Consider the following 21,437-nt stretch of genomic DNA (forward strand, 5'->3'; position numbering starts at 1 on the left):
TAATTAATGAATTAACAAGACACGTATGCTGTGGCACAAATCATGTTATGAATCCACAAAAATACGAACAAACTTTACTTAGCTTACAAAGAACTCTAGGTTACTTTAAAATGCCCTCCTGGCTTTTGTTGTTCACCAGCAACAACACAATGAGTGGAACTACATAAACTAAATGAATAAAGAATTCTCCCACAACGTATTATTAGAGCCTGTATCGTTAGCCTTGGTCTTGTCTCAAAGACATAAGTAACAAAGCCATTGGTCCTCAGAAATGGAGGTTTAATACTGGAAAGAGGGAGAGATGTGGGAGCAAGAGGGTGCCTGCTCTCCTAAGAATAGTCACTGGACAAGACAGTAACAGAAAGGCATTTACAGCCCAGTCAACCCAGCTATAAATTACTCATTTTGCGGATCATACCACATTTATGCACTAATGTTTTATCAGCTTCTGCTCTACATCTGGAACAGGTCTTTGTTTGCATATCTCCTCCAAACTATTTATTTGAAATCCAAATAGATGTTGGGTGTAATATAAATGAAAATCCAAGTTAGCGACAGAGATCAGGAGGCAGCTGCACCCGACTCAACTACTTTATTTCTGGCTTGGATAGGCTGTCGTATACTTTGCAACCGCTAAAGAAAATTTCATAAAGCATATCGTCATATTGTCCTCATCCTTCAACCCATCATCTACTGTTCAACCCATATCCAACACATCATCATCACCATTATCATCTCCTCCAACAGGCTCACCACTAGTCACATCTTCCCACCTCCACCCCTTTCTGCTTTCTGCAGAGACCATTCCCTCCGCAACTCCCTGATTCACTAATTCCTTCCCACCCAAGCCACGTCCTCTCCAGGAACTTTCCCCTCCAACCACAGGAGATGCAACATCTGTTGTTATGCCCCCTCCCTCAACTCTGTCCAGGGACCCTAACAGTCCTTTCAGGCGAGGCAGAGGTTTACTTCACCACTTCATCTACTGTATCCGATGTTCCCGGTGAGGGCTCTTATATATCGGCGAGACCAAGCGCAGATTGGGCAATCGTTGCTCTGAACACTTACGCTCTGTAAACCTTAGCCTACGCGATCTCCTGGTTACCAAACACTTTAACTCCTTTTCCCATTCCCATACTGACCTTACTGTCCAGGGACAGTACATGGTCCTCCATTGTCAAAGTGAGGCTACATGCAAATTGTGGCAACGGCACCTCATATTTTGCTTGGGCAGCTTACAACCCAGTGATATGAAGATTAATTTCTCTAATTTTCAGTAACTCCTGCATTCCGGGTCAAATGGTTTCTGTGTGGTTACCATATATCCCCTAGAGTTGAGAGCTCCTCGATATTTCAGAACCTCACTCCATGTTACACTCTCCAATAAGTCTCCATTTCAAAGCAATCTTGTTACGTCTGCAAACACTTTAATCGCCTAATTTACCACGAACATTTGCAATGTACTGATTATTAAAAATTAATGCACAAGTATTTCTGCGAGTGGGGATTGAATTGTGTTTCACTTTTGTTGTATATTAATGACGTGCCATATATTTATTGAGTCATTATATGTGCAAAGTACTGAAAATTAACAGTCAAACCATTTAATAGTAAGATTAAACGAGAACTTACCAGTTTGAAGTTTGATCTGTATTTTATGAGGAGTTACGATGAGGGTTTACGTGAAGAAGCCCGTCCCAGGACGCGTTGCGGCATACTTCAAAGCAGCGGTGTGGAATCACAGATAGACACAAGTATTTGAAGTAACATAGTAAAGAACAAAGAGACATCAATTATCAGTTTGATCCATGTAATGAGGGTGGGAGCGGAGGGCACGTAAACCCTCATCGTAACACCTCATAAAATACAGATCAAACTTCAAACTGGTAAGTTCTCGTTTAATCTTACTATTTTACTTCGGAGTCACGTGAGTGATTCCGTGAAGATTTCAAAGCTCTGTGATTGCAAACCGTGTAACAGTTATACTACACTCACTGCCGAAGTCTTTGAGGGAGGAAGTGTGTATCGTAACCAACCAATGATTCTGTTATAGAAACCCCAATGGTATTTTACAATAAACACTGAAGAAATTTAAATGCTCCCTTTGGCTAATTTGAATATTTGCAGATTGGAATCTTTCCTGCAAATGAAAAAACAGGTTTTGTCAACAGTTTATAATAAATTATTTCTCTGAACGTTTTACCCCCACTATTCTGCTGGAGCCAGGATGTGGTTTATAGGTACGTCCATTCTTTTGCCGTTGACGTGGAAGCTTCTCCTGTGGGATGACAACTTTGACATGTTAGTTTTATCCCAGGAGCTTTAACCTGCTTGAGCCATTTCAAAAAAGGCTTGTTACCCGACCACAAGGTTTTTTGTGACCAACCCACAAGGCTTTTCATCTCCCTCGCATAATTAGGTTGTGTCTATGTAAGGTAAAAAAGGGTCTTGGTACATTACCGTGTTTTCTGGCGGGTAAGCCCGGATTTTATGACTGGATAAGGTATTCCTGGTCTGGTTTGACCATTCCCTGGACAAATGATAGAGATCTGGTCTGAAGCTGTGAGCATGGTGTCCAGTTGAAATAGGAGTAGTGACTGGACCCTCTGTGCTGCTCAGTGTGCCTTCAACATATGTTTTTAGTGCATAGAAGGTTCAGGTTTAGGGCTCTGGCTGGTGAGTATCCCCTGAAGTATGGTTAACCATTGTGACATCCCAACATATGGGTGTACTTGGTCTAGGGCTTTAGAGTTTAATACCCTTCAAATTTACCCCCAGCCAGTAACCCATACCTGTTGTCCTGTAGCTGTTTTGAAAAGAAACAGTCAGGGCAATTCTAGCTGTGTTGATGGTACTGTAGCCGAATCCTTCATCGTGATGACGGTTCTCCAGGAATTCCAGTTTGTAGTACCTGTATCGGATGAGTAGGTTTTCCCTGTATCCTTGCAGCACTTCTGTTGATGCTGGACAAGTGTTGTAGTCCAGTGAATGTTCAAAAGGATGCTGACATGGTGTTGATTGTTCAGTATAACAATCCCAGTCCCAGAGGCTTGCGCAGAATCTGCAGCTCAGGAGCTTATTTTCTCATGGCACAGTTGATTTGTGCCCGGCTCCGATTGTTAATAATCCTGGGTACTGGAAAAAACTCCATGCAAGTTGATTGTTCAGTATAACAATCCCAGTCCCAGAGGCTTGCGCAGAATCTGCAGCTCAGGAGCTTATTTTCTCATGGCACAGTTGATTTGTGCCCGGCTCCGATTGTTAATAATCCTGGGTACTGGAAAAACTCCATGCAAGTTCCAACAATCATGTCATAGCGTAAGTTCTGAAACAGAATCCTTTTGTACTGTGCGTTGTTCTCGATTGGTGAGGCAGAAGGGAAAAAAAATACATAGAATTAATTTCACCAATGCAACATGAACGCATTTGTCTATCAATATTATAAATATATTGTTGAATGACAACATGACCTATAGGTCAGAAAAGTTAATATATATAGCTGACAAGCTTTCTGCTGGAACTATCTGTCCCAGAGAAAATTTTTTATATATATGAGGATTCCACTGCCCCAGGGTCTGGTTTCCCCCCGCGACATACATAGGACATCCCCGAACCTCTGGTGATATAGCATTGATGCAAATAATCGATATCAGATTCACATTCCATTTTAATTGTCATTGTCAGTGTGCAGTACAGAGACAATGAAATGCATCGTATAGCTTGATAGTTTTGTTAAACTTTATATGAAAACATCTACTTGATGTTGTCCTTAATTTATTTTTTTTTGTGACCTGGTGTCTGTCACTGTATTTTGCTTACCAGGCAGGTAAGTTGTTGATAGTCCAATACCTCTATGGATATACCATTGCCAAATTGTTTTGACCAACTTGTCATATGATACCGACTTTATGCTGCCATATGGTTAATATAGGCCACCTCCATAGTGTAGTCTATTTATACCCATACATGCAAGTGCTTAAACTCATGAATTTCACCCGAGCATTTTTAGATACTTAATGCCCAGTGTAAGTGGTAACCCCACCACTGTCTTTCTGATATTATTTCAGTCGGTAACTTCATGAGATGCTCAATGACAACCTATATGTTGTTCTTGATACTAACATCTGAATCATGTAGACAGAAAATGGTATCATTTTCCCCCAATTACTCTGTTATTTGTCGAGTAGTTGGTAGTTTGACCATTAATTTGTCCCTTGTTTGTGCCAATTCAACTATGTTGTCTCTTGGCAACATTATAGTTACGTGGACTGAATTAATATGAAAGCCAAGATAGTCCAAGAAAGCGCTCTATATGCTGGTAGGAACCAGACCCACCTACCTCCATGGTTATTGGCGGGGTTGTGATTTTTTCTTTTTGAGTGTTCTTCCCTGTCGACGTGCTGGCGATGTTGGGGGGAGGCGCATTTTCCAGGGGGTCCGCTGCAGGCCCTGACCTAAAAAAGGTCTCTGGGGATAGTGCGGCCCACAGCTTTGACCAGTCGGATGTTCGGGCCGCCGACTGGTAGATACAGTGGTGTGCTGCCGCCTGGGTGGAATGAAGAGCTTTGGTATGTTCACTGCCGGTGGTGCCCTCATGAGGCTAAAGGTCTTGGATGCCTCCTCCATCTCTTTGAGCTGTTTGTTCAAGTCCTTCCCAAATAAGAATGAGTCGGTCTCTACTGATGGAGTTTTGCATAAACCTGCAAATTTAGGATTGAGGGCCGGCTTGATGTTGTCTCTTCTTAGGTTATCCAACTCATATTGTGTCGTGCACATGAGTGCCAGGACATCCTGTTGGTGAGTGGTCATCTCTACGGTCCGACTCCCCGCGCATAGGCTTTTATAGCTGCCGTGAGGAGGCGAAGTATGCGCTGTAGTGTGACCTCCTCTCTCCGAATCTGTCCGTGCAGAGGTTTGTTGGAGAGATGATTTATGCTGGCAGCCATCCTTGGCTCCAGCGGTGCTCCAACCCGTGGGGTAGCGACAAAGCGGCTTACAACCCCTAGCAGCTCTTCCTGCACACCCTGCTCTCTTTCGGCTCCTTCCGCCTGCCCCATACTCAGACCAGCCTGCCCCTGGTCACCAATGCTAACCTCCTATTCCTGGTCCGAGGTCGCAAAGGGAGGTGCCGGACTCAGCACCATGGAGGGGGCGCCTGTCCTGTCTGTCCGAGAGCGCTGCTGCTCTCGGTAGACCATCCCCTCCAATAGCTGCTGGATGCAGCTTAGGCGGCTGTCTCTCCCCCGCTTTGGGGTGGACATTTCCCCCCTCCGACGAGTCGGAGACGACCGGCCGTTTGGCTTCCTAGCCCCTTTCCCAGTCCGCCGTGTAGGCTCTGGCGAGACTGGCTTGGCTCGGTTTCAGGGATAGCGAAAACGCTCTGCGAGCGACGCTGCCGCCGGTTGCTGCCCCGCTGGTATAGTTGGAGCGGGGCAGTACCTCTTTGCAAGTTTTGCGTTGTGTTGCTGAACTATGTAATAAAAACACAACTGCAAACTTACCTTTGGAATGCCCAAGAGCTGCTCCTGTGGTTCAGGCGGCAGTCTCTCCTCCTCCTGGGTGGAGAGACTTCCCAGTCCGATGTTGGCTCCACCGCCGGGTTTTCCACACATCCAGCCCGTTGCTCAGGCGCTAGCGGGCTGGCTAGGTCCCGGTGTCGGGTTTGTGGACCGCCCCCTAAGCGGTCCTACCACCTGTCGCTGCCCAAAGACGTCGTTTCGTTGGGCAGGTGCAGCATTTCCCTCCCAGCCCGCAGCTGATGCTGACGGGCTTGGTACAGAGTCGGGAGCGGGGCGCTGATTAGCGGTCCTCCCTCTCCCTCTCTCCTCGGGCTGCTGCACTCGGGCTGCAGCGCACTCCACGCCAGCACTGCTCCGTGGGTCCCCTTAACGGCTCCAGCAAAAGTCGGAAGCCTCCTCCTGCCCGCCTGCCTGCCTCACCTGGACAGTCCTTGAGGGCGAGGGAGGACTGAGGGGAACCCCAGCGCAGTGCTAGCCCCGCGCCGATGTCGCCCCTGAGGACAGCTTACCGGCACCCGCACCATGGTTCGCCGGTGAGTCCTAGTTGCGTCTTCCTCCCCTCCCGACAACGGAAAAACTCCTCCCGGAGTCCAAGGGGCCGCTTGCATGCCCTGCAGGGAACAAACAGACGCAAAGGCTGTAAAGTAAAGGTAAGTACTTACCTAAACTTTAGCTTTTCTCGTTTCTGCGGGAGCCCTGTCTCCCGCGCTGCCGCTTGGCCTGCTGAAACGTAATGCCGCAACGCGTCCTGGGACGGGCTTCTTCACGGAATCACTCACGTGACTCCGAAGTAAAATCAATAATTGTTAACCTTCCTGAAAGACTCATTTGACCTCCAGCAGCTCTGATCATTGACTCAACATAGCAATTTTTCAAAGTAAACCAAAAGGAAAAACCTATGAAACAGATTTAGTAATTGTCTCATAAAGTCGTATAGCACACAAACATGTGCTTCAACCAACCACATCCATGACACTTTTTGACCTATCTACATTAATCACATTTGCTCACATTAGTACCGTATCCTTCTATGCCTTGCCTACTTATATGTCTGTTAGGTGTCCTCTTAAATGTAGTAACTGTATGAGTTCATCACTTTCTCTGACATTCCAGATATCAACCATTCTCAGTGTAAAAAAACGTATCCTCAAATTAAGGGCGGCACAGTGGCGCAGTTGGTAGAGCTGCCACTTCACAATGCCAGAGGCCTGGGTCAATCCTGGCATTGGGTGATGATTGTGTGGAGGTTGCATATTCCCCCTGTGAGCGGGTGGGTTTCTTCTAGGTGCTCCAATTCCTCCCACGTTCCAAAGATGTGGGTTTGTAGGTTAATTGGGAGTGGATGAGAAAGTGGGATAACGGAAAATAAGTTTGAACGGGTGGTCGGTGTGGACTCAGCAGCCTGAATGACCTGTTTCCTTGCTGTAGATCTAAACTAAATCCCCTTTAAAATTATTTCCTCTCAGCTTATGCCCATTTGGTTTTGATACCATCATCATAGAAAAAAGATTTTGACTATTTGCCCTATCTACGCCTCTCATAATCTTATATACTTATATACAACTCCATAAAGTCATTACAACTCCATAAGTGATCACAACTTCACAAGTTTCAAGAATGTTTAGGGGCAGGTCTGGATGTTGGGGGAAGGTACATATTTGGGGTAAGGCAGATTACAATGCCATTGGGCAGGATGGAATGGGAGTAGTTGTTATTGGGTAATTCCACAGATGGCATGTGGAAGTAATTTGAAGGCCAGCTGATCAAATGCAGGATCAGCATGTCCCAATAAAGAGGGGGGATAAGGACGGCGATGTAAGGGAACCGTGGATGCCCAAGGAGGTTGTAAACTTGGTCAGGAAGAAAAGGGTATGTCAGGTTTAAGGTGGTGGCATCAGTTGAGCTTTATAAGGAATTTAAAGCAAGTAGGAAATAATTTAAGTGGAGAATTAGAAGGGCCAAAACGGTCCTGAATTGTTATTAGTGAGTCGGATTAACAAAAATCTCAAGACTTTTTAATACATGTGTTAAAAACTGGGATCTGGGAGCAGGTTGGACTGCTCAAGGATAAAGGAGGGAATCTATGTTTGGAGGATGTAGGTAAGGTACTAACCAAGTACTTTGGTGCTGTTCCAGTTGTCAACTTCTCTACATCGGTGAGACCAAGTGAAGGCTTGGCAATCGCTTCGCTCAACACCTCCGCTCAGTTCGCAATAACCAACCTGATCTCCCAGTGGCTCAGCACTTCAACTTCCCCTCCCATTCCAAATCTGACCTTTCTGTCCTGGGTCTTCGCCATTGTCAAAGTGAGGCCCAACGTAAATTGGAGGAACAGCACCTCATATTTTGCTTGGGTAGTTTACACCCCAGCGGTATGAACATTGACTTCTCCAAATTCAGGTAGTCCTTGCTTTCTCCCTCCTTCCCCTCCCCTTCCCAGCACTCCCACAAGCCTACTGTCTCCGCCTCTTCCTTTCTTCCCCCCCCCCCCCCCCCCCGACATCAGTCTGAAGAAGGGTCTCGACCCAGAACTTCGCCCGTTCCTTCTCTCCATAGATGCTGCCTCACCCGCTGAGTTTCTCCAGCATTTTTGTAAACCTAGTAATTTGCATCTGTATTCAATGAGGGTAGCTTGGAGGACGACAGTGGGATCTTCTTCTTCTTTTGTGTGGCGTGCACAGCCTAAAGTTGTAGGACAACTTGGTCTATTTGATCTTCTGTTTGACAGCGAGATCAGTGTGGAGAAGAGACATATGCTTTGGCAGTTTGAGATTGCGTAGGAGGTGGTGCTAATGCTCTTGAAGAACATTACGGTCGATGTCCCCAGGGCCTGATGGGATCTATCCCAGGTTATTGAGGGAGGCAAGAGAGGAGATTGCGAGGGCCTTAACGAGGATCTTTGTTTCTTCTCTCGCCACAGGGGTGGGGAAATTATTGGAGAGAATTCTTCAAGATAGGAATTACACCGATTTGGAAGAGATTGGGCTAATTTTGAATAACAGGCATGGCTTTGTACGAGTCAGGTCGTACCTTACGATCGAGTTTTTGAGATGACAAAGGTGATTGATGAAGGTAGTGGAGGTAAAGTAGTTATTTTGCAAAGGCTTTTGATAAGTGACTAGTGGGGTACCGCAAGGCTCAGTGCTGGGACCCCAGCTATTTACAATATATATTAATGATCTGGATGAGGGAATTGAAGGCAATATCTCCAAGTTTGCGGATGACACTAAGCTGGGGGGCAGTGTTAGCTGTGAGGAGGATGCTAGGAGACTGCAAGGTGACTTAGATAGGCTGGGTGAGTGGGCAAATGTTTGGCGGATGCAGTATAATGTGGATAAATGTGAGGTTATCCATTTTGGTGGCAAAAACAGGAAAGCAGACTATTATCTAAATGGTGGCCGACTAGGAAAAGGGGAGATGCAGCAAGACCTGGGTGTCATGGTACACCAGTCATTGAAGGTAGGCATGCAGGTGCAGCAGGCAGTGAAGGAAGCGAATGGTATGTTAGCTTTCATAGCAAAAGGATTTGAGTATAGGAGCAGGGAGGTTCTACTGCAGTTGTACAGGGTCTTGGTGAGACCACACCTGGAGTATTGCGTACAGTTTTGGTCTCCAAATCTGAGGAAGGACATTATTGCCATAGAGGGAGTGCAGAGAAGGTTCACCAGACTGATTCCTGGGATGTCAGGACTGTCTTATGAAGATAGACTGAATAGACTTGGTTTATACTCTCTAGAATTTAGGAGATTGAGAGGGGATCTTATAGAAATTTACAAAATTCTTAAGGGGTTGGACAGGCTAGATGCAGGAAGATTGCTCCCGATGTTGGGGAAGTCCAGGACAAGGGGTCACAGCTTAAGGATAAGGGGGAAATCCTTTAAAACCGAGATGAGAAGAACTTTTTTCACACAGAGAGTGGTGAATCTCTGGAACTCTCTGCCGCAGAGGGTAGTCGAGGCCAGTTCATTGGCTATATTTAAGAGGGAGTTAGATGTGGCCCTTGTGCCTATGGGGATCAGAGGGTATGGAGAGAAGGCAGGTACGGGATACTGAGTTGGATGATCAGCCATGATCATATTGAATGGCGGTGCAGGCTCGAAGGGCCGAATGGCCTACTCCTGCACCTAATTTCTATGTTTCTATGTTTCTATAAGGTCCCTCATGGTAAGATGATTCAGAAGATTGAAATGTACAGGATTCACAATGACTTGTTCCTATGGGGTTTCAGAACTGGCTTATTCATAGAGCGGAGAGGGTTATGGTGGAAGGAAAATATTCCGGTTGGAGGTCTGTACCCAGTGGATTCCACAGGGATCTGTGCAGGGACCTCTGTTGTTTGTGTTATATCTAAATGACCTGCACATAAATGTAGATAGGTTGGTGGGTATGTACGCTGACAACACCAAGATTGGAGAAATTGCAGACATTAAAGATAGAGTTTAACCCAAGCAAATGCGAAATTTGCACTTTAGGTGGTTGAATGTAGGGGGAAATTTTACAGTTAATGGCAAGATTCTTAACAGCATTGATACGCAGAGGATCTTGGAGTCCAAATTCCTGGATTATTGGAGGTGTCAGCACAGGTAGAGAGGGTTGTAAAGAATGTGTATGGTATGCTTGCCTTCATTGCTTGGTGTATTGAGTTTCAGAGTCAAGAGGTCATGATGCAGCTCTAAAGGACTTTGCTTAGGCCACATTTGGATTACTGCATGTAGTTCTGGTTGTCCCAATACAGGAAAGATGTGGAGGTTTTGGAGAGGTTGCAGGTAAGGTTTACCAGAATGCTGCCTGGATTAGAGGGTTTCAGCTACAGGGAGAGTTGGATAGACTTGGATTGTTTTATCTGGAACGTTGGAGGTTCAGGGGAGACTTGATAGAATTATATAACATTATGAGAGGCATAGATAGATGGTAGACAGTCCAAACCTTTATCCCAGGATGGAAATGTCCAGTACTACAGGTCAAAGCTATAAGGTGAGAGGGGGAATGTTTGATGGAGATGTGCTGTCAATTTGATTCACACGGAGAATAGTTGTGGTCTGGACCACATTGCCAGGGGTGTTGCTGGAGACAGATATGATATTGGCCTTTAAGAAGCTTTCAGATGGGCACATGAAAGCACGGGGAATAAAGAGATATGGATCATGTACACGCAGATGAGATCAGTATAACTTGGCATATTTGGCACAAATAATGTTGTCCAAAGGGCGGCCCATTCCTGTGCTGTATATTCTATGTTCCATATTTTCATATAGGTTTGCTGCTCAGCTCCTTCACTTGAGGGGAAAACAAGCCCAGCCAAAGTAATCTCTCTGTTTAATTAAAATCTTCCACTACAGGCAACATCCTGGTGAATCTCCACTGCGCTTACTGCGTTTCCTATAGAGTGGCGACCTGACTTTGGCCACGTTCAGCCTAATCAATGTTTTGTACAGATGTAACATAGAAACATAGAAACCTAGAAAATAGGTGCAGGAGGAGGCCATTCGGCCCTTTGAGCCAGCACCGCCATTCATTGTGATCATGGCTGATTGTCCCAAATCATTAACCCGTGCCTGTGAACAGTACAAGTCCCAGTATGTAATAGAAAACAACTGCAGCAACTGGACATCAGAAGCAGCATTATGCCCCTGTCCCACTTAGGAAACCTGAACGGAAACCTCTAGAGATTTTGCGCCCCACCCAAGGTTTCCGTGCGGTTCCTGGAGGTTTTTGTCAGTCTCCCTACCTGTTTTCACTACCTGCAACCTCTGGCAACCACCTGCAACCTCCGGGAACTGCACGGAAACCTTGGATGGGGCGCAAAGTCTCCAGAGGTTTCCGTTCAGGTTTCCTAAGTGGGACAGGGGCATTACTCACTATCAGTAAACCACAGATTAATTTCCAATTCTTTGTGTGCGAATTGCTTACTCAGGTTGTTATAACTGGAAAAAAAATGTTGGTCAGTGTAACAAATGCCACAATTGTAACATTAGCCCTGCAGATAAAGGCCCATTTTTATTCCCTTTTCACTGGCGCTTTCGAGAGACATTTTTCACAACCAGGATAAGAATGCGTAAAGAGATCCAATCTCTAGGGTTTCTTTTCACATGAAGTCCAGACCCATGAATGGATTTTCTGAAAGTACACTGAAAAACATCAGCCTATTCACCAGCAAATAAAGATCAGGATCATTTATTGAACTATGCACGTAAGTTCAAAAGGTCTGGTACGATCCACACTGATGCTCACCCCTTTCACTGTTATTTCACATCATTCCTTCCCCAGCACTTAGATTTATTGGGTCAATCAAAGGTCACTGGGAGCTCGCTGCAAAAAAGTGCAAATTTTTCCTCTAAAATAGGACAAGTAACGTCATTCATGATTTTAATAATTTAATTTGATAATTTCACCACTGGGTGGCGCCCGTTATGGCCGCTTCGCCAACAGTCTGTCTCCCTTCTCTCTTTTTATTATTTTAAGTATGTCTTAAATATATGTTTCAATGTATGTTTTATGTGGGGGGTGGGGGGGATCGGGCGAAACTTTTTCCAGTCACTTACCTCGACGGAGATGTGATTTTTCTCCATGACGCATCTCCGTCCCCCCCCCTGCGGCCTACAACGCGGAGTGGTGCGGCCTTTCCTGGAGACCGGCTCAGAGCTTCAAGTTGCGGGCGTGGACTTACCATCGCGGAGCCTGCGATCCTTTGCCGAGGAATGCCAGTGAAAGGACTCCGACAGCAGGGCCTGTGGACTTTAACACCGTGAAGCCGTGGCCTCTGGTAAGAAGAGGCCAATTCAGGAGCTCCACGCCGCGGAGTGTTCCGATCCGTCTGGCCCAACGCCGGAGTTTCGATCATCTCGACAAGATGGCTTGGACATCAGACCGTCGGCAGTGGCGAACTGCAGAGGGTTCAAAGGCTCCGACCACAGGTGAACAAAGGAGGAAGATGACTGAACTTTATTGCCTTCCATCACAATGAGGAATGTGGATTCCACTGTGGTGGATGTTTATGTTAAATTTTATTTTATGTGTGTATTGTTGCTTTTCACTTCGTATGGCTGTATGGTAACTCAAATTTCACTGTACCTTCATTTGTTAAGTGACAATAATTGCAAACTTAAACTTGAACTTGAATAAATGAAGGAAAAATCCAACTAATGTGTTTTGAATTTGGTAAACCAATTGAAACTCAGAAATCCTCATCTGCATTAATTATTTTGAGAAATGTTATATACCAAATGATACAATTAATGTAATTCAAGCAGAGATGGATGAGGAATGACCTGGTAGTTTTGTTTTAATAAAATCATTGCCAATACCTGCTGTTGAAAACAACAAGATGGATGGTTAAGATCGTAAATTGTTGAATTGGATAGCAAACGGAATGAGTTGGAACTTCAACACCGTCTCAGTAATCAGAATCAGAATCAGAATCAATTTAATTGTCATTTGGACCCCTAGAGGTCCAAACGAAATGCCGTTTCTGCAGCCATACATTACACACAAATAGACCCCAGACACAACATAATTACATTTAACATAAACATCCATCACATAACTGTGATGGAAGGCCAAATAAACTTCTCTCTCCACTGCACTCTCCCCCCCCCCGATGTCAGAGTCAAAGTCATAGCCCCCGGCTGGCGATGGCGATTGTCCCGCGGCCATTAAAGCCACGCCGGGTGGTGCGAGGTCGCACACCGGGTCTTGATGTTGGAGCCCCCGGTGTGCGCTCGCAGAGTCCGCGGCCATTCCAGCCGCGCGGGGCAGTGGTGTAGGCCCCGCTCCAGGAGCTCTTCGACCCCGCAACTCGGGCGGGAGAAGTCGCTGCCGCAGAAGCCCTGAGAAGCGGTCTCCCTCCAGGGAGCCGTGGGCTCCCGGCGCCGTCGTCCACAGACCTGTAGAGAGCCTCCGACTCTCCGGCAGCAGCAGCAGCAGCAGCAGCAACAGCATCAGCAGCAGCAGCGCTCCTCCACCGCTCCGGACTCGGCCAGCTCCACGACGGCAACGGTGAGTCGACACCTGAGTCCCCGGTCTCTTCCTGTTGGAGGCCGCTCCTCGTTGCGGCCTCAACGACGACTGAGACCCGACGAGAAAAGGTCGGGTCTCCAGTGCAGGGAGAGATTCAAAAAGTTTCCCCCCCCCCTCCCACCCCACCCCCATCCCCCCACACACACACCCCAACATAAAAATAACAAACACTACATAAAAACACAGACAAAAATAATAAAAACGCGGACAGGCTGCAGAGGCCGCTGCTGGCCAGAGCCGCGCCGCCTACCGGATGTTCAGCACAAATGCAAGGAATAGTACCTCTCCTCCATCTGGGCCGATTACACCTTTCTGGATTCAACACTGTTCAACATTTTAAAGGTAATCTGCATTCATATATTTATGTTTCAGATGCCCAGCAGTTGACCCATCTTTCTTCGATAACTTCAGATAATTATTCAACATTCATAGCTCTGCTAGGCTAATCTTCTGTGCTTTCTCTCCACTTTATTTAATACCATACTATTGTTCATATTGTCAATGAATACTCCTTAAACTCCCAGACTACCAGTGGAGTGCCCTCACTTTCTTTGCCAGCTCAGATGAAATATCATGAAACTTAACTTTGTTGCATGATGTTGTGTGATTAGCTCAGCTTTTCCAGCATTTTCAGTTTTTGTATCATGGAGCAAAAGAAAATTAAATGTGTATGATGTATACGCTCTTTTAGAAAGGAGGTGAGGAGGAACTTCTTTAGTCAGAGGGTAGTTAATCTGTGGAATTCATTGCCACAGAGGACTGTGGGGGCCAAGTCAGTGGATAGTTTTTAAGGCAGAGATAGACAAATAGACGGGTGTCAAGGATTATGGGCAGAATGCAGGAAACTGGGATTAGGAGGCAGAGATCAACCATGATTGAATGGCGGAGTATACTCGATGGGCTGAATGCCCTAATTCTACTCCTATAATGTGAACTTGTGAACGAGTTGATGGTGCATATTTCATATCCTCTAAGGTCGTTTAATACTGGTGGTACTCTGGACGGAAAAGATGAATCCACAGGAAATGAAGTGATTGATTTTGCAGAAATGATTTTGCCAGCTCAAGAGATGATGAGCCTATGTAGCTGAAATCTGGGTGAAACATGCCCATCAGGAAATTCCATCCCTGGTTTTCCGGCAGGGTCTTTTTTTTCCAGCAGAAAACTCCCGTGATGGAAGTGGCAGGAGTGCAAGGGCTAAACGTTATCAACCTCACTGCTATGAAACTTGACAGTTCTTACTTACTCAGAAAACAACACAGCTTTAGTTAAACTGTGCTATTCAGAGGTCCAGCACTCAAAATAGCTTTCTTGCCCTGCACGAGACAGAAGCTCCTGTTACACCACCTCACGTGTATGCTTGGACTACTTTGCCTGTGGAGGTCAAGGTCATGCTCACTCTCAAGGCCTCAGGGCCATTCGAGGTTGATGCTGATCCCTGCACATTCCACAGTTTGCTGCTCACTGCTGCGTTAGGTAGGTCAGGCGAATCTTACATTCAAGAAGAAACTTCATATATGTGTAGGAAGGAACTGCAGATGCTGTTTTAAACTGAAGATAGACACAAAAAAAGCTGCAGTAACTCAGCGGGTCAGACAGCATCTCTGGAGAAAATAAATAGGTGACGTTTCAGGTCGAGATCCTTCTTCAGTCTGAAGTTAAGAGTTATTGCTCTTCCACTGCAGTCCTTGAGAAGATGGTGAAGTAGCTTGTTAATGTGTGAAGGTTTCTCACGTTGCTATCGAAGAGAGCACCCGGGATTTAGACTCTGCAATGAAGAAGGATGGATGACTTTATTTCTACATCTAGATGGTGCGTGACTTGGAGGAGAATTTAAAGTGGCAGCGTTCCCATATTCCTGCTGTTCTTGTCCTTCTTGGCAGACGAGGCTGTTGTTTTGGGAGGTACTTTCAGAGTAGCCCAGATGAGTAACTGAAGTGTATTTTGTTTATGCAGCCACTATATGCCAGTGATGGAAGAAATGAATATTTAGAGTGGTGGATGGACGCTGATCAAGAGGCAGCTTTGTCGACAGAGTCCTGAGATTCTTGACGACCAACCAGAGTAGTCCTGCACACTGATGCCTTATGACTTGGTGGAAAAGCTTTAAGGGTATCAGAAGGTGAGTCACTCACCATAGGATAGTCAGCATCTGACTTGCACTTGTAACCAAACTATTTAGTAGAAATAAGAAACTGCAGAAGGTACACAAAAATGCTGGAGAAACTCAGCGGGTGCAGCAGCATCTATGGAGCGAAGGAAATAGGCCATGTTTCGGGGAGATGCTGGTTTACAAAAAGTGACACAAAGTGATTGAGTAACTCAGCAGATCAGGCAGCATCTCCAGAGAACATGGATAGGTGGCATTGCGTGTCGTGACCGTTCTTCAAACTGGTATTCATGTGGCTGGTCCGGTTAGGTTTCTGGGCAATGGTAGACACAATGAATCTAATGCCATTGAACGTCAAGGGTAGGTGGATGGAATCTCTCTTGGGGCAGTTTGTCATTTATGTCATTGAATAGCATAAATATTTCGTTTAATAATAATAATAATAATAATCTTATTTATATAGCACATTTTCAGTCAACTTGCATTGACCCCAAAGTGCTTCACATAATTACATTACATTACACACAGGCAAAGGTGGGTGAAGTGTCTTGCCCCAAGGACACAAAGACAGTATGCACTCCAAGCGGGATTCGAACCGGCTACCTTCCGGTCGCCAGCCGAACACTTAGCCCATTGTGCCATCTGTCGTCCCACCAGATTAGATTAGAGATAAGGCATGGAAACAGGTCCTTTGGCCCACGGAGTCTACGATGACCATCCAATCACCTGTTCACACTAGTTCTATGTTACCGGGTCGAGCAAAGCGGCTGGCGGAAGCAGCGGCTGGGGCCCGGGTCGACACCACGGAGGCATGAGATGGGGTGTCGACAGCGAGGAGGCAGCGGTGGAGCCTCACAACGAAGGGGCCTCAGTGGTGGTGAAGCCTCACGGCAGCGGAGATGCCTCACGGGTCGACCCGTGGTCACGGTCGCTGAGAGCGTGGAGGACCACCGTGAGGGGGGAGGAGAAGAACAATGGAGTACCTTGCCTGGGGGGACCACCATGAGGAAGGTGGGTGGAGGACAATGGACAATGGGGACCTGGCGTGGGGGGGGGAGGGGGGGGGGGTCAAAAGAGGGAGCCGGCGAGCTTTGTAACTTTGTCAGCCATAGCCATAGGTGGCTGCTATTTGTATAGATTGGGTATGCAAGAAAACAATCTCACTGTGCCCAGTCACATGTGACAATAAAGTATTCCTTCCTATTTTCTTATGCATTCACTTCCTGTTCTCGAGAGGCAATTAACCTACAAACTCGCACTTCTTTTGGGATGTGGTAGGAAACTGGAGCACCCAGAGGAAGTCCACACAGTCACATGGAGAACGTGCAAACTCCACACAGTCTGCACCTGAGGTCAGGATCGAACCTGGGTGCCTGGCGTTGTGAGGCAACAGCTCTATTAGCTGCACCATTGAGCCGCCCTTGCAACTTGGGTAGTCCATCCCGGAATGTAAGCAAGCCCGTACAAGAGAGTCCATCCCGGATTAATCTACAATGATACAGGCGACTGAAGGTCGCCCCAGCAATGCAAACCCACATACTGCTCTCATGTAATATGAATCTTTACAAGGACATCTTTTGCATCCTGTCCTGGTGACTCAAACCCCCAGGAGCACTCTCCGACTCCATCGCTCCTTCACTATAACATCTATTCTTTCAAATCAACACTTCCCAATTGCTGGAAGAGTGTTTCTGGTATTATAGTGCGATCCCTAAGAGTTGATCGTTAACTTCCAACACATTGCAATTTGATGAACATGTTAACATTGTGTTGAAACTGACAGAGCATGACATTGTACAGTGAAGCCTAACAAATATGTTATGTTGTTCTTCACCATTGAAGATTTCCATCTCCACTGTTTTAATTCCATAAAAGATGTAGGGGCAATTTGTTGGCCAATGTGTCTGCAGCCTGTCCATGTTGGATCATTCATTGTTTTGCCTTGAAGACATCCCTTAGGTTTCCCTCTGCTGGAGGAATAGAAAATTCCTGTTGTTGCAAGGTCTGTGCTGGAATGATGTTTTCTTAGATGGAGTGAGATAATCACAACCATGTTACCATCTCTCCTCACCCCTTCCACATCTTCTCTGGTCTCCTCCTTCCCCCTCTCCTGTCAGCGATTAGCTGAAGAAGGTCGTGGGATCCCATGACCATTTTGATCCTCAATCTCTAGGTCTTGGACAATCATTCACCACCAGGGGTGGCACGGTGGCGCAGCGGTAGAGTTGCTGCCTTACAGCGCTTACAGCGCCAGAGATCCATGTTCGATCCCGGCTACGGGTGCTGTCTGAATGGACTTTGTATATTCTCCCCGTGACCGCGTGGGTTTTCTCCGAGATCTTAGGTTTCCTCCCACACTCCAAAGACGTACAGGTTCGTAGGATAATTGGCTCTGGTTTGTATAATTGGCATAAGAGTAAATTGTCCCTATTGTGTGTAGGCTTGTGATGGTGCGGGGAGATCACTGGTCGGCCGGGACTCGAAGGGCCGAAGGGCGTGTTTCCGCTCTGTATCTCTAAAACTAAAACCAAAAACCTGTGGGGCACAGACTAAGGCAGCTTCAGTGTAAGTTCAGCTAGTCAATAAATATACTCATATATTTATATATATGTCAGCAGAAGCGCAAACAGCAAATGGGAAAAAGGCATAAATATAATGAGATTCCCAAGTCCTACATTTTGACCAAAGGTAAATCGAAAATAATACGCAAAACTATATATTGAACAACATGGCTGTGCCTGACTCAATCTTAATGCATATCCTGCCACCTAGTGGTAGTATTTGATACAGTCGCAACCTGTATTTGGACTGCATGTATACAATCCAGTTAAGCCTCAGTGTTGAGGGTGAGGGTGACGGGGGGTGAGGGGTAGGGGGTGGTGGGGGGGGTGGTGGGGGGGGGGGGGTGAGGGGGGGAGGCCGGAATGGCCCGTCCTGTCTTACGAGTGCATTGTGACGTCGCTCGGATTTTCTTTCTCGGAAATGGGTGAGTTTGAAGAAATTGGGCTGTTTTTTAAATTTCAACAATTAATAACTTCGGAAATATAGGTGGAAATGCAACGGGGAGATGTTTATTGCCACCATGGGAAAAATGTGAGTAGAATGTGTGAAAATTGAAAGGCTGTGACCTAACTTTTGGAAGAAGATAGGAATTAACCAGATTGACACAGAGACACATCATGGGTACAAACAAGACAAAGGCTTTTAGTTATATAGAGTTACTATTGCAACTTACATTTTAGCAGGGATAGACACTGAAATATTACAATATTTTTAGCATCGCAGTGATGCAGAGTCTCGAGCTACTGGCTCAGAGTTCCAGCAACGTGTATTCAATCCTAACTAACAGTGCTGTTTGTATGGAGTCTGTTTTCCCCGCGACCCTGTGGGTTTCTTAAGGGATCTCGGGTTTCCATCTGTTTCCCGAAGAAGTGCTGGTTAATAGGTTAATTGGCCACTGTAAATTGCCACTGCTGTAGACGGATGGGAATTAATAAAAAATATGAGAGAGTATAGGGCAACACAGTGGTGCAACAGTAGTGTTGGTGCCTTACAGCGCCAGAGACCCAGGTTCAATCCTGACCATGGGTGTTGGACGTACAAGGTTGGTACATTTTCCTGTGTGGGTTTTCTCTGGGTGCTCTGGTTTCCTCCTATATTCCAGAGATGGAAATTGCCCCCGTGTATAGGATAGAACTAATGTACGGGAGATCGTTGGGTGGTGCAGTGACCCAAAGGGCCTGTTTCTACACTGTTAGAAGAGCCGACAAAGACATGATGGGCCAAATGCCATCTTCCCATGTCATGAGAAATAGGAAGCAACCTTGGATCTAAATTGAAAAGGTCACCCAAATGATCAGTTTTCATATTTCCCAAGGATTGTCATGGAGCTCGGGATGCCAAATAATAGTCATTTGGGAAGTTTGGATGAACGTGATATGCTTAATTGATGGAGGTCATTTGATGCACTTTGAGTTACTCAACTCCATCTTTTCACTTCCCTCATTTGTTTTATTTTTGCCATACTATTGAGTTAATAAACAGCAATATTAAAGCAGATAACATATTAAGAACTGCAGTTTAGTATACCTCATCAATTTAGTACAAAACTTCAAATTCTTCCTGCGAATCTCTGCGCTTGTCGTGATGAATCAAGCTGCTCACACTGTGCATGGAAACAAGGACTGAGTTACGTGCAGTACTGGCTATCACAGGGTGTGTTGTGGGGGGAGTGTGTTGTGAGGGGTGTGGTGTGTTGTGAGGGGGTGTGTTGCAGGGGGTGTGTAGTGGGGGGGGTGTTGTGTTGTGGAGGGAGTGTGTTGTGGGGGGGGTGTTTTGGGGGGAGTGTTGTGGGGGGAGCGTTATGGGGGTGTGTATATTGTAGGGGGAGTTTGCGGGAGGCTGTTGTGGGGGGTGTCATGGGGTGAGTTGATTGTGGGGGAGTGTGTTGTGGGGTGGGAGTTTTTTGTGGGGGAGTGTTTATTGTGGGGGAGTTTATTGTGGTCCTCAATGAGAAGGTTTCGACAGTTTCCAGAAATACCTGCTGGAAGCATCATTCAATGGGACGGTTCCATTAGGTGGAGGTCAAGATCTACTTTCTTGTGTCAACAGATGATTCTGGGATAAACATACTGCAAAACATACTGATCCAGATTACAGAATCAGAATAGGAGGCCCAAGTGGAAACTTTGCCTGCCCAGATGCTGCCTGATCTGCAGAGTTCGTCCAGCACTCTGTGGTTTGATCCGGAACAGCATGGGACTCGGTGGTCATGGGACTGGGTGCGCAGGTTGAGAATATTAGTTGAGAACAAGATAATTATATACTGATATCGTACAAGGCAGCCAATTTCTGATTTAACTGCCATGCAAATTGGGATTGTTGGCAGCTAATTGCATTCTGAAATTAAAATTCCTTAATTTCATCTCCAAATCTCTGCCAAGCCCTGGCCTGGGCAGCTCTGCAACTGTTTTCAGTTTTATGTCTTTCCCAGATGTTGACCTTGTAAGCAGTTCACCCATTAACAGTAATGCCTTCAGCTTCATCTGCTCATTCCCAAAATCCCTCTGCCTACATCCTATAGTTGCATCTCTTCTCCAACTATCATTGCAAAGCAAACATTCTCTAAACTCATTTTCTCAACTGTTTTTGGCAATTGTCCCTAACTCTTGATGCTATGTCAAGCTATCTTAATAGATAAAGACACCTGCCATTTTAATTCTACTGGACATTTTCTATATGCACAGCACTATGCTAAATAAAATTATTGATGCATTATGTTTCAGAGTAAGAAGAAAATGCAGGCCAAAATTTAAAGAGCTAAACATCTTGAAGACTCCATTCTTTAAAACATAAAGGCCATCCACAGAATTGCCTCATGTGTTTACTATGTTCCTATTCATCCAAACCAGCGCTAGGTTCTCCTGTGCAGGAAGGAACTGCAGATGCTGGCTTACACCGAAGATAGACACAAAATACTGGGCAAACTCAGCAGGTCAGGCATCCATCCTCTCTGGAGAAAAGAAATAGGTGAATTTTGGATCGAGACCCTTCAGACTGGGAGTCAGGGGAGAGCGAAAGTGCCCTCTAGTTTCCCTTTCCCCTGACTCTCAGTCTGAAGAAAGGTCTTGACCCAAAACCTCACCTATTCCTTTTCTCCAGAAATGCTGCCTGACCCGCCAGGTCCTCTTGGTTCTTTTTTAATATCACAAAATCATAGAATCCTACAACACAGGTCCTTTGGTCCAGCTCGTCCACAATGGCAGTGATGCCTATGAAAACTAATATCATTT

At 45.9% G+C, this 21,437-nt stretch overlaps 1 protein-coding gene across 1 annotated transcript in view; it reads right to left on the reverse strand.

The window, feature by feature from the left end:
* The window catches only part of LOC129695432 (stabilizer of axonemal microtubules 2-like), a 37,950-nt gene extending 18,146 nt beyond the window's left edge, over positions 1-19,804 (reverse strand). Inside the window, exon 1 of the mRNA XM_055632376.1 lies at positions 19,735-19,804. Within this exon, the coding sequence (XP_055488351.1) occupies positions 19,735-19,739 (5 nt within the window). The 5' untranslated portion in view covers positions 19,740-19,804. The remainder of the gene's footprint in view (positions 1-19,734) is intronic.
* Positions 19,805-21,437: the final 1,633 nt, after the last annotated feature.

The sequence above is a fragment of the Leucoraja erinacea genome, chromosome 3 (assembly GCF_028641065.1).
Source record: "Leucoraja erinacea ecotype New England chromosome 3, Leri_hhj_1, whole genome shotgun sequence".
NCBI classification, from domain to species: domain Eukaryota; kingdom Metazoa; phylum Chordata; class Chondrichthyes; order Rajiformes; family Rajidae; genus Leucoraja; species Leucoraja erinaceus.